The 13,734-nt window shown below is 31.7% G+C and overlaps 2 protein-coding genes and 1 non-coding gene across 3 annotated transcripts; 2 read left to right on the top strand and 1 right to left on the bottom strand.

Annotated features, from left to right (window-relative positions):
• Positions 1–3,049: 3,049 nt before the first annotated feature.
• LOC123011041 (tRNA selenocysteine 1-associated protein 1) lies at positions 3,050–4,268 on the top strand. The gene is made up of 4 exons (XM_044408302.1): positions 3,050–3,243; positions 3,294–3,648; positions 3,688–3,959; positions 4,017–4,268. Exons 1-4 carry the CDS (start codon positions 3,205–3,207, stop codon positions 4,233–4,235), a joined length of 885 nt encoding a protein of 294 aa, XP_044264237.1. The 5' UTR covers positions 3,050–3,204; the 3' UTR covers positions 4,236–4,268.
• A 2,599-nt stretch (positions 4,269–6,867) lies between these two features.
• LOC123010436 (transcription factor TFIIIB component B'' homolog) lies at positions 6,868–12,063 on the bottom strand. Its single transcript, XM_044407328.1, has 3 exons — positions 11,549–12,063; positions 11,325–11,491; positions 6,868–8,183 (listed from the first exon to the last, which is right to left on the bottom strand). Exons 1-3 carry the CDS (start codon positions 11,883–11,885, stop codon positions 6,945–6,947), a joined length of 1,743 nt encoding a protein of 580 aa, XP_044263263.1. The 5' UTR covers positions 11,886–12,063; the 3' UTR covers positions 6,868–6,944.
• Positions 12,064–12,482: 419 nt separating this feature from the next.
• On the top strand, positions 12,483–12,644 carry LOC123012261. Its single transcript, XR_006413202.1, has one exon. It is a non-coding gene; the product is annotated as a U1 spliceosomal RNA (small nuclear RNA).
• Positions 12,645–13,734: the final 1,090 nt, after the last annotated feature.

Here is a 13,734-nt window from a genome sequence, read left to right as displayed (position 1 = left end):
TAACGCTTTATGCTCGATATGAGAAAGGTGAGGTAAAATATTTTGATGATAATCGCAAGCAATGTGTTGTCTACATTGATGTTTGGGGGCGTCACGGCAACTTCGCCATTATCATTGAAGTTAAATTCAATTCTGATGCTACTGGTGAACCTGGCAAAATTGGATCTAAGACAAAAAGCTCCCTTGCTGCTGCAGAGGAAATAGTTGAACTTCTACCTGGTAAAAAAGAAAGAGAAGGCGGATCCGGTGGTAAAGCTGGCACTGGCAGAGATTTAGAGAAATTGAAATTTAAAGACATTAAGGAGTACGTTCTTATAGGTCTGGCTGTGGATGGTGATTATACTACTCATATGCTTGTCTTTCGAAATACATCCAAATGGGAAAATGTAATTCAAGTTAATCCTGAAAAGCATGTTGTAGAACTAATATCAACTTATCTAAAATGATAYAACTMSTGAGAATGGTGTTATGATATTGAGACTTATTTACTGATAAGATTTTGCTTTCTCTTCATTTAATAAATTTATTTTGTGGAAAAAGCGCATTTTTTTTTGTCTTTATACCTTTGCTTGTTGCACTGTTATTGATGTAGCAATGCTGATTTGCTGATGTTGAATTGAGTATTGAACAAAACTGTTGATTCGTCAAGGGCTCATGAGTTGAAGTCTTAATTCAGGATTGATGGTCGTGCCGATAATTCTCCTCGATAGTCACATACCTAGAAACGGTATAAGCTGTCGGAATGAAAACGGGGAATGTTTTGCACTTATTTTTATTAATTCTGTAAACATTCTGAAGGCATAGTCGCATATTGGGGTGTTGCAAACCGAGGGATTTTACCAATTATTATCCTGATCCAGAAATAAAAAAGCCATTTTGGGAATCTAAAAACAAGAGCTTTTATTTGTTTAATATTATTACCGGTCGCCACACCGCCCGGTGAACTTTTTGCATGTGCCAATGCTTTCTCTAGAACTAAAAATAAATCCATTTTCTGGTGTCTCAAAACAAGGAATGCTGTAAGGTTTTTTGGGTGCTTTTTTTAATGTAATTATGTTTGATTTTGGACGATTTTCCCATGTGCCCATTTTCTGGTGGTCTATTGAGTTTCGAGTATTTTTTGGGAACATAAAAAATTATGATTTGTAAGGCGCCAAATATACCTTRTTGATTTGGTGTTGTTTTTCTGGTCCAGAAATAAAAAGCCATTTTGGAGTGTCTAAAAACACGGTATATTGTAAGTTTTTTAGAGTGCTCGTGAGATATTTTTACATGATTTTGGGWGATTTTCAACGGTTTTTTCATATGCCCAATTTTTGGTGGTCTACACATATTTGGAAACTTTTGAGGTGGATAAAAATTAATGATTTTTGAGAGGTTTTGGGCCCTTTTCGGTTGTGTGCTAAATTTGTAAGATTTTGCCTTGTTTTTTAAGACGCCAAATGTCCTGGCCCTGACTTGGTTATCCAATAATCGCTTTTTTTTTATTTAAACACAAACCAGATCCGTGATTTATGACAAAATGGTATAATTTGCCAACAAAAGAATCATTTATTGGTAGCCGACCGCTTTAAAGGGTCTTTTTGTTGTAAACCTTGGAATCTTACCCCAATTGCAGTTCTCCATTGTCACCTAAATTTACGATGGCACAAGTAGCAGGTCTTAAATAAAAATGATTTTCAAAGTTAAGATGGAAATTTCCATTTTATTCAAAATCTAATTGGTATTTTTTTTTCTCTGATTTTGTAAACAATTGTAGGAAGTGAATCTGCGTAGGTCAGTATAAAAATTAGAATTAAACTTTTTGGGAGAAAATTACTTTTTATTTTTTTTTGACTTTGTAAATGAAAAATTACCAAAAAATTACATAATGTTCCAGGTAAGTGTGAAAAAAATCAACAATTTTATTTAATTTCTTTTCTGTGCGTAACCGATGCCCCTCCCGGTATATGTTTTTTTACAATTATTCAGTAAAGGTACAAAAATTTTGCCAATAAAAGCCACAAATAACACTGAAGAGAGTTACAATTTAGGATACAACTTCCTTGTTTACCTCTTCTTATAGCCTATAGCAAAAGAACTTGGAAAATTATTTTTCCAACAGAATTAAATAGAGTCAAAGTGCAAAATTTAAACTCTCATAARTTCGAAATTTTTGTAGATAGAATTTTTTTAACATTTTTTCCATGGTCCTGGTATCTCACCTTATATGGCATTTTTCTATTATTATTATTTTATTCTAATGTTATTTAGTTTTTTGAATTTGTATCAATTGTGGTGCATAAGTATCCATCTAAATATTTATTTATGCATATTTTGGGTGTCAAACAACGTCAAAGATTGAATGAGAAATGCATTGATGACTTATCATTGTTCTTATTCCAGAGAAAATGGGCGAGATTTACTCTTTTTTTTAGTTAAAGTTTGAAAATTTATTAAATTTAAGTTTTTAATATGGCGCTGACAGTGAGAGTGATTTTTGGAATTAGACTAATTAGAGGTTGGTAGTAATGAGAAAAAAACTCTATTAGTAATAACACAACTTGAGTTAACCTGAGTTAGTCTGCATTATCTTGCGTTCTCTGGGGCGCGAGTTCTGGTGCACCCTGTATAACTGATGATTGTCGTGCTAGTTTGGTAATACTTTTTTTGTAAAAATTCTATCTAAAAATTTTCAAGTTATGAGATTTAAAATTTTGCATTTGTGGTTTATATTAGCAAAATTTTTCTATGTTTACTAAATAATTATATATCAAAAGACATTAAAAAATGTCAAATGACAAATTTTTTTTTCATTTTTTTCAAACTGTTTTGAGGCTAATATTTATATCTTCTATATCATCATAGCAATTGTAATTCATGTTCTTGATTCACACTATATTCACCAGCAAATAAAAAAAATAGACTGTATTTCTGGAAATTCCTATTTTAAACATTTTATCAGTTTGCATTTAGCGCCACTAAAGCTACCAACATAAAGTATTTACCGACTTTACAGTTTCGTCATTTTCGACCAAACCAAAAACGCAATAAAAATCTAGTCCCAAGATTACGTTAAATTAAMCCCCAAGTTGCCCCAAATGACTCTCAATTTTTATTCATTCGGTTTGTATAATTTTTTTGGTATTGTTACCGTCATGTTGGTACCACAATTTTTTCCATAACCTCTAAACTTGTGTTTATTTAACTAAAAACAGCCCCAAAATGGCTAATATGGTTCATTGCCAGCTATGGATGGGCAGTGTAAGTACCCCCAGCCTGTCTCACTCCCATTTCYACTAAATTCCTTCCAGTTGGAGCCCTACATGACCGAAACTTTCATCATCTCAGCCTTCCGTAAAATGGGCGAAAGCCCCCTTAACGTGAAAGTAATGCGTAACAAATTCACCGGTGAGGCCGCCGGCTACTGTTTCGTCCATTTCGCCAACGACGAGGAGGCTATCGACGCGATGCACAAACTCAATGGAAAACCCATCCCGGGGACCACCCCCGTGGTGCGCTTCCGCCTCAACAACGCGAGCAACACGGGGCGCACGCTCCTCGACCGCGAATTCTCGGTCTGGGTGGGCGATTTGAGCCCCGATGTCGACGACTACAACCTCTACAGAGTCTTCTCATCAAAATACAACACGATCAAAACGGCGAAAGGTGAGTAGCAAGGGGGCTGTCGCATTAACCCCCTTTCAGTGATCCTAGACAGCAGRGGCTTCAGTAAAGGCTACGGTTTCGTSCGCTTCGGRAGCGAGGACGAGATGAGAGACAGTCTGACCACGATGAACGGGTATGTGGGGCTCGGGACCAAAGCCCTGAAAATTTGCAACGCAGTCCCGAAGCCCAAGGGGGCCCTCACGACGGGGACTCCCTCGGCGACGAGTACCACGTCGACGTACACAGCGGCTGATTATAGCCAGTTTTATGACCCCTCGACTTATTGGCAAAATTACGCCAATTGGCAACAGGTGAGACACGGTGGTAGAAAAAATTTGGTGTGTAATCCGTGGTGAAAATCATTCCAGGGTTACTACGATCAAGGTGATGGGACTGGTCATGAAGCCTACGATATGTCAAATGTCATGATGGAGAAAAAAGAAGAGGATTTACTTGAGTTAATTGACCATTCGCTTCCCCTTGATGTCGATAAAATCAATCGCGAACGTATCGAGCAAGATTGTAATCTTTGGGATGCCCTTGAGAGTTCTAAGTGGCTACCGTGTGAGGCATTAGAAGTCAACTGACGTTAATTTAATTACAAATTAATTATCAATTAATGTTGTGGTATATTTTTACACCTTAATTTTCCTTCCCTTGTCAAATTTGAGTTTAAAAATTTTAAATATTGAAAAACTAAACTTGTTTCCTAGTGTTTAAGGATGAAGAAGAAGAAATCTAAACAAAGGATGGAAATGAAAAATATCTTGAAAAGTGCTTGTCATGGATGATTACATACATATTATTGGATGAAAATAAAAGTTCATAGTAAAAAAATTCAAAAATTTAGAAAGTAAGAACAAAAAAGATCTGAACGGAGAATTAAGTTTATTTTAGAATTGGAAGATTTAAAATTTGGAAAAGAAAAACGTATGACTAAAGATTGGAACATATATTAATAGATTTTGAGAAAATAGAAAAATATCTTGAAATAATTATGATAATAAAAAAATGTTTGAAAAATAGAAAGCACATGAGATTAAAGAACAAAAGTCACAAAAATAAAGCAGAAAGATCTTTAAAAAAGGCTAAGAATGAAAAGTATCTTCAAAAACTGCTTGTTATGAATGATTCAAAGAAATAAGATAGGTCTCGATGGAGAAAAGTACACAGATTAATTGCAACAATAGAAAATTTAGAAATGAAAAACTAATCACAAGTAAAAATGAGATTGCAAAAATTGAAAATTTTGGACTTGAAACTAAAAAAATGGAAAGGAAAACATCAACAAACACTAAATTAAAGCAAAAAACAAAGTCACAGATCTTTGGATTAGAATTTTTTAAAAATAAGTACAATTGAATCAAAAGATATATAAAGTCAAAGACTGACAGTTTTGAGAATAGAAAAATTTGGAAATAGAAAAAGATTAAATAAGACTAAACTATCTTAGCGTTTAGGATATTTAATGGAAAAAATATTCTAAATATGATTCTAAAAATATAGATCAAAGTTTGAAAAATAGAAAGCTCAAAAATTAAAGAATGGAATTCTAAAAAATAAAAAAGTCACAAAAATAAAGCAGAAAAAATCTTTAAAAAAGGCTAAGAATGAAAAATATCTTCAAAAACCGCTTGTTATGATGATTACATATTAATGTATGAAATTTTATGTAAAAAATTCAGAGAAATAAGAAGATAGGTCTCGATGGAGAAAAGTACACAGAAAATTTAGAAATGAAACAAAAACTAATCTAGATTTCAAAAATTGAAAATTCTGGACTTGAAATTAAAAAAATGGAAAGAAAAACATTAACAAACACTAAATTAAAGCAAAAAACAAAGTCACAGGTCTTTGGATTAGAATTTTTTAAAAATAAGTACAATTGAATCAAAAGATATATAAAGTCAAAGACTGACAGTTTTTTGAAATTAAACAAAGAAGTAAAGGTTAAAGAATAGAAAGATTTGGAAAAAGAAAAAGACTAAATAAGACATAAACTATCTTAGCGTTTAGTATATTTAATGGAAAAAATCTAGATTGGAACATGGAAATGTGGGAAATTAATAATTAATAGATGTTGAGAGGGGAAACTACAAAAATATTTTAAAATATGATGCCAAAAAATATGGAGCAGTTTGAAAAATAGAAAGCTCAAGAACTAAAGAATGAAATTCCAAAAAATAAAAAATGAAGGAAAAAAAATGAAAAATATCTTGAAAACTGCCTGTTATGAACGACTACATATTATTGAATGAAAACGGAGATTTTTAGTAAAAAACTCAAAGAAATAAGAAGATGCATGATTTAAATAATGAAAGAATTAGAAAGTAAAACATGAAAACTAATCAAAAGTAAATTGCAAAGATTCAAAATTTTGAACTTGAAACTAAAAAAATGAAAAGAAAAAACATTAATAAACACTAAATTAAAGCAAAAAACAAAATCACACATCTTTTGACTGAAATTTTCTGAAAATAAATCTGGTTATAGATATAAAACATTTAGAACATTTAATGGGAAAAAATCCCAAAAGATTGGAAGATTGCAAAGTGAGAAATTAATAGATTTTGAGAATACAAAAAATCTTAAAAATATGAAGCTATAAAAAATACGATGAATAATCAGGATTTTTCGTTTTTTATTTTTAAGACAAAAATAGGAAATTACAGAGACCTAGGAAAATAATAAACTTTGAAAAATAGAAAGCACAAAAATTAAAATTATTATTATTCAAAAAAATCCTAAAAAAAAGGCTGAGAATGAGAAATATCTGAAAGCTGTCGTTATGAATGAAAATTCGTAGTAAAAAACGCAAAAAAAGAAGATATAATACAAGGTCTGAACGGAGTCTTAAAGACCGAAATATGTCCTGAAAAATTGTAGTAACAGAAGATTAGGTAATGAAATATGAAAACTAAAAAAAAAGAGAAAATATTAAACCAAAAAACAAAATCAATGAACTTTCCATTCAAATTTTCTAAAAATAACTACAATTGGATCAAAGGTTGAGAGTTTTTTGAAATATAAATAAAGAATCAAAAGATTCAAATAAGACATTCATAAGATAATAAGAAATATGGAGTTTTAACAAATACAATGAATCAGGATTGTTCATTTTGTATTTTTAAGAGAAAAAACTGGAAATTATAAAAAACACAAGCAAAAAGTTAAAATTACATAAAATGGGTAAAAATGAAATAAAAAAGTCGCCAGAGATCAACAAAAGTAAATTTAATTACCAACTTACAAATACACTAAAATAAATATCCCTAAATCTATGGCATATATACACCTCATTCCTCCTCCGCCGGTATAGTAACATTATTTTCTTCGGCRGGAATCGTCTCATTACATTCGGGGATTTCCGCTGACAACGTAAACAAATCCTGAATCCCATTTTCCTTACACTCGAGTGCCTTTTCCAAACTCGACATATCCTGTCCTATCTGCCTCCTCCCATGCTCCCCAGTCACCATACAAACCTTATAAACGGGTTGCCCATTATCCCCCGTACTCGCAACAACAATAAGGGACCCAGGTTTTGCCTTATCCAACCTAGGGGGCGACTCTGGAGCCCTATACCTATCCAAAATCTTCGGCACTCGCCCCGACCTCGTCGGTTTCTGCAAACTCTCCAAAACCGTTTCTTCAACCTCATCATCAGCATCACTATCTTCTAAAACATCCAAAATGTCCAATTTCTTCCGTTTCGCTTCAACAACTTCCTTCACCATCTTCCGTTTCTTTGCTTCTTTCTTCATCTCACGCTCACGTTCCTTCTGCTTCTCGATTTCTTCCTTTTCTTTCTCTTCCATGTCGACTTCGTGTTTGAATTCGTTAAAGTCGAAACCACACGGCTGCATTATCGCACGGTCGACTAGATTCTTATTAATCCTTTCTTCTTTCTTGAACTTCATCTTCAGTTCTCGYCGTGATCTTCGCGGGAAAAGCTCGCACATTAGAGTGAAATCGGTGCCTATTGTGTTCAAGGCTTTGTAGAATTTCAAGGTCTCGTGTTTGGTCCAGTCTTTGGAGCGTTTGGCGCGCTTATAGACCCCATAACCTGTCTCGAAGTCCCCATTCACCACTTCTCTCTTCTCCAATTCCTCCCGATTCTTCTTCACCGCTTTATTCTCAATGACTAAACTCTGCTCGTCGACGATGATGTCCCCCTGGGGGCCGATCTTGATCTGGGGGGCGGGGATTTCGTTCTCTTCATCGCTTCCAGGATCGTCGATCTTCGTTTCATCTTCGTTTTCTTCACTCACTTCCGTTATTTTTCCTTTTGTTTTGTTGGCACTCATGGGATTTGTGACGGGATTGTAGAAAATCAAGTCGATCATTGTCAGTTTTTGACGGTCGGGTTTTTTGTGGCCGAATTTTTGGAAGAAATCACGACGGGCTTCCGCCAGTTTTCGGCTTTGTTCGGTTCGACGACATTTGCGTTGGATCACCGAACTGAATTCTTTCGGTTTTTGGGGCGAAGGGCATTCGGGGAGCGAGTCCTGGAAGCCGGAGGTCGACGAACACACCTCGAAAATTCAAAAAAAAAATCTCTACCAACTTTGAATCATAAAATTCACCATTTTATTCTTATATTGGCATTTTAGTGACTAAAAATTGTTGCCAGGTCTGGTATGATTTGGTGAAAACTTTTGTTTAAAAATTGTAATATCTTATGGTTTTTTTTTAATGAAAACAAGGGAATTATAATGAATTAATAGAATTCCATTGGAATGTTTTGGAATTTTACTAGAATTAATTGTGAATTACTCAAATTATTTATTAATTATTGGGAATTACTGGAATTCTAATTTGGAATTACCGAAACTGTTTTGGAATTGTCGGAGATATATTCTTTTAAAAATTATGTTGAATTCCTTAAAACTATCGAAATTAATTAGGAATTATTATGGAAACAATAGAATTATGATAGACTTATTGGAATTTTTTTGGAATTACTGGAATTATTTGTGAATTTTTGGTATTTTTCTAGAATTCCTTGATTTCTTTCGGAATTATCGGAGATAATTTCTTTTGAAAATTATGTTGAATTTTTTAGAATTCGGAATTAATTTGGAATTACAGGAATATTTTGGAATAAGATGGAATGAAGTTGGAATTATAGGAAATAATCTGAAAACAAGGTTATTATGATGGGTTATTAGAATTAATAGAATTCTAGAAGAATTATTTGGAATTTTACTACATTTATTTGTAAATTACTCAAATTATTTATTAATTATTGGGAATTACTGGAGTTCTTTTTGGAATTACCGAGGCTCTTTTGAAATTGTCGGAGATAAATTCTTTTAAAAATTACGTTGAATTCCTTAAAACCATCGAAATTAATTGGGAATTCTTATGGAAACAATAGAATCATTGGAATTTCAGTGGGATTTTTTTGGAATCACTTGTGAATTATAGGCATTTTTATGGAATTCCTTTTGGAATTACTGCATTTCTTTTGGAATTATCAGAGATAATTTCTTTTAAAAATTATGTTTAACTTTTTATAACTATCGGAATTAACTTATAATTACACAAATTATTTTGGAATCACAAAAAATATGTTGGAATTATAGAAAATAATCTGAAAATAAGGATATTATAATAGATTATTAGAATTAATAGAATTGTAGTAGAATTATTTGAAATTTTACTAGAATTAATTGTGAATTTTGTGAATTACTCAAATTATTTGTGATTCATTGGGAATTACTAGAATTCTTTTTGGAATTCTTTTGGAATTTTTGGAATTGTCGGAGATATATTTTTTTTAAAATCACGTTGAATTCCTTAGAACTATCGAAATTAATTGAGAATTATTATGGAAACAATAGAATTATTGGAATTTCGGTGGAATTTTTTTGGAATTACTGGAATTATTTATGAATTATTGGCATTTTTCTGGAATTCTTTTTGAAATTACTGAATTTCTTTTGGAATTATCGGAGAAAATTTCTTTTGAGTTGAATTTCTTATAACTATCGAAATTAATTTGGAATTATAGGCAATTACCTAGAAACAATAGAATTGTGATGGAATTATTGGAATTTCGGTAATTTTTTTTTGGAATTACTGAAATTATTTGTGAATTATTGGCATTTTTCTGGAATTCGGAGATAATTTCTTTTGAAAATTATGTTGAATTTCTAAGAACTATCGGAAAAAATTTGGAATTACAGGAATTATTTTGGAATTACGAAAAATAAGTTGGAATTAACTTGGAATTATAAAAAATAATCTTAAAACAAGGGAATTATGATGGATTATTAGAATTAATGAAGTTCCAGTAGAATTATTTGGAATTTTATCAGAATTATTTGTGAATTACTCAAATTATTTGTGAATTATTGAGAGTTACAGGAATTCTTTTTGGAATTACCGGAGATATTCTTTTAAAAATTAGGTTGAATTTCTTAAAACTATAGAAATTAATTTGAAATTACGAAAATTAATTTGGAATTATAGAAATTTATCTGAACACAATAGAATTGTGACGGAATTATTAGAATTTCGGTGGAATTTTTTGGAATTACTGGAATTATTTGTGAATTATTGACATTTTTCTGGAATTACTGAATATCTTTTAGAATCATAGGAGATAATTTCTTTTGAAAATTATGTTGAATTTCTAAGAACTATCAGAATTAATTTGGAATTACAGGAATTATTTTGGAATACGAAAAATAAGTTGGAATTAACTTGGAATTATAAGAAATAATCTGAAAACAAGGGAATTATGATGGATTATTAATATTAACGAATTTCCAGTGGAATTATTTAGAATTTTTCTAGAATGGTTTGTGAATTACTCAAATTATTTGGAATTACTGGAATTCTTTTTGGAATTATCGGAGATATTCTTTTAAAAATTACGTTGAATTTCTTAGAACTATCGAAATTAATTTAGAATTACGAAAATTAATTTGGAATTATAGTAAATTATCTGGAAACAATAGTATTGTGATGGAATTATTGGAATTTCGGTAGAATTTTTTTGGAATTACTGAAATTATTTGTGAATTATTGGCATTTTTCTGGAATTACAGAATTTCTTTTGGAATCATCGGAGATAATTTCTTTTGAAAATTACGTTGAATTTCTTACAACTATCGAAATTAATTTGGAATTACAAAAATTAAGTTGGAATTTCAGGAATTAATTTGAAAACAATGGAATTTCGACGGATTATTAGAATTACTAGGATTTTGGGTAGAATTTTTTTGGAATTACTGGAATTATTTGTGAAATACTTAAATTCTTTTACAATTATCGGATTTTTTGCAATCATTTTTGTAGATAATTTCTTTTTAAAATTACGTTGAATTTGTAAGAACTATCGGAATTAGTTTGGAATTACGAAAATGAAGTGGTAATTATGGAAATTTCATTGGAATTATAGAATTAATTTGGAAGTGTAGGAATTAATGTGAAAAAAATGAAGTTACTCAAATTTCGGTGGAATTTGGAATACAAATTACAAATTCAAATTCTCCTAAATTAGGTCAAAAATGATGTCACAATTTTTTTGAAACTCAATTATTTTGCAAAAATTTGTGAAAAATTAAAATCTGGCAACATCTTTTGCTCAAATCTGGTGAATTTAATTTTTTGGGGCTGGCAACCCTGCACAAAAATCATAACCAATTTATTAAAAATAAAAATACCGAATCATTCCTGTGCCTGTAGTTCCTGCGACTCTCGTCTTCCGATTCGCTGGCGCTGTAGTTACTATTACGGAAGCCCCCCAATTTGGGGACTGCTTTAATRCGRCCCCTTGATATCTTCGTAGGACTCYGAGGCGGCTCTGGAAACGTCAATTGTGACCCCCCATCTAAAACAAATGACATTTAAATTGTCACAAACGTCAAACTAATCACAGCCAACTTACCTTCAACCACTTCGGGGCTTTTCAACTCAAAATTTTGCACAGTTGCAGGATTTGCAATAACTTCGTTTAAAATAACAATTTTGTTATTTTTTACTTCTTCAACGACTCGTGGTTTGATTGCATTTAAAGACACTGTCGGTTTTATAAATTTGCGTCGAAATTGCGCCCCCTCGGTGGTAACCGGAACACTGTCATGCTCGACATTGAGGTTATGTTCGTCTGGTGACACTTCGGGGGCTGTTTGGGGCTTGTCTTCGGTACTTACAGGGGGGTTGAGGGTCTTACGACGTTGGGGGATGTTGGCAATGCCCTTGATACGGGTCCTTCGGGATGCCATCGTAAATTACAGTAATAAAAATGTTCGTAATCGTAACGAATTTAGTTTTAAATGTTCAAAACAGATAAGACACTTCCATATGGTGTTGGAGACGGTTGTAAAGTGAAGAAAACACATGGCAATTTGACTTTAAACGAAAAGAAAGTTACTTTTTGGGGGGTACACGTTTGACAGTTTAACGGAGGTAGACAACCAATAATACACACCTAAATTTAACAAATAACAAAATCTACTAATAAATAAATAAATTAATAATAATAATAACATTTAAATCATACGTAAAAGAAAAACAATAATTAATTTAATTTTACATGTATTATTTTTAACAAAAGTGTGTTGTTTTTAGGCAACCAAAAATACACTATTGTTATGTAAAATTAATTTAAATCAATAAAATTGCCTAAAATTTGGTCATTTTATTTGTATTCATGTACAGTTATGTCGTTTGTGTTGTCGTAATTAATTAATATTTGTGAAAATAAATTATTACGTAATTTGTTGATACATTTGTCGTCTTAGAGATGGCGCTAGTGTCTATGATTTTCGGTTGTAAAACGTCCAGTTTGCTTTAAATGGGTGGAGTGGGTTCAGTTTGGCATACTTACCTGGCGTAGGGGTTACCGTGATCAAAAAGGCGGTTCCCCCAGGGTGAGGCCCTTCCATTGCACTGAGGTCGGGCTGACCCCTGCGATTATCCCTAATGCGGATAACTCGGGCGCACAATTTTTGGTAGTCGGGACTGCGTGCGCGCTATCCCGGCCTTAATTRAATTCAAGCATAATTAATTACAAATACCCCTAATTAATTAGGTATCTCATTTACAAGGTTAGGGGGTCCGACCCCTGAGTCGATTTTATTGACGTTGCCATAGTTACAATCCAAAAAAATGAGAATGCATTGAAATTGCTACTAGCAATCCAGAATTAATTAATTTTTCGTTAATTACAAAATATTTAATTCGGGCCTTCCCCACGTCTCTCAAAGCCACTTTGATGGCTAACAATTTGAAATCTTTAACGAATCGATCAAAACTGTAAATTTCCTGAAAATCACAACTTATTATTTATCAAAGTCGTTGAAATTTTGATGATAGATGTTCAGTAAGTCCTGAAGACGCCTCATATCGATTTCAGACACACAAATAGTTACAAAACATGAAATTGTTACAGCTTCATGAGTCACAACTTTGATTGTTTCTCAAGTCTTTCAGGATGAAGTTTGCCTGTGATTTGAATTTTGAGAGTTTTTCAGCGATTTCAGGTGCAGCGATTGGTGGCCCTACAAACCTACATTATCTAAAGAATTTGACTTAATTATGATTTATTTAATAACTATAAATTATAATAGTAGTAATAAAGATAGGAAGGAAAATAATAAATATTTTCAGTGTTTTTATTTCCAGAATCACATTTTGCTTCTTTGATTATTACATTAATAGGAAAAAATGGATTTAAAGTGCTTATTGTTACAAACCAATTTTTAGTGTTAAATATACAGGGTGTCTCACGTAAAACTTTTTATCTGTGTCATTTGCCAACGCATTTTTATGAAATTTAAAAGGTGGCAATTCAATTAGTATTAATAAAATTATCCCAAAATTAAAAAAATTATTTTAACACATATTTTCTCAATTTAATAAAATTAAGCAAAACTACCTACTATTATATTGTAAAGCACTAAAAATAGACCTCTACACAAAAAATTGACTAAACCATTAGTCTGTTTATGTTGTTAATTTTTTTATGTTTATTAATTCACAAATCAAAGAATTTTATTTTTAACAGTTCTTTTATTATGAATAAAAAAATGTACATTTAGATTATTAGTACTACATAAACAAATTTTTGAC

Source organism: Tribolium madens, unplaced genomic scaffold (assembly GCF_015345945.1).
Source record: "Tribolium madens isolate multiple individuals breed KSU strain unplaced genomic scaffold, Tmad_KSU_1.1 Scaffold_91;HRSCAF=231;Tcas5.2_LG7, whole genome shotgun sequence".
Taxonomy (NCBI): domain Eukaryota; kingdom Metazoa; phylum Arthropoda; class Insecta; order Coleoptera; family Tenebrionidae; genus Tribolium; species Tribolium madens.
The sequence above is the reverse complement of the archived record's forward strand: the minus strand, read 5'-3'. Positions and strand labels throughout refer to the sequence as shown.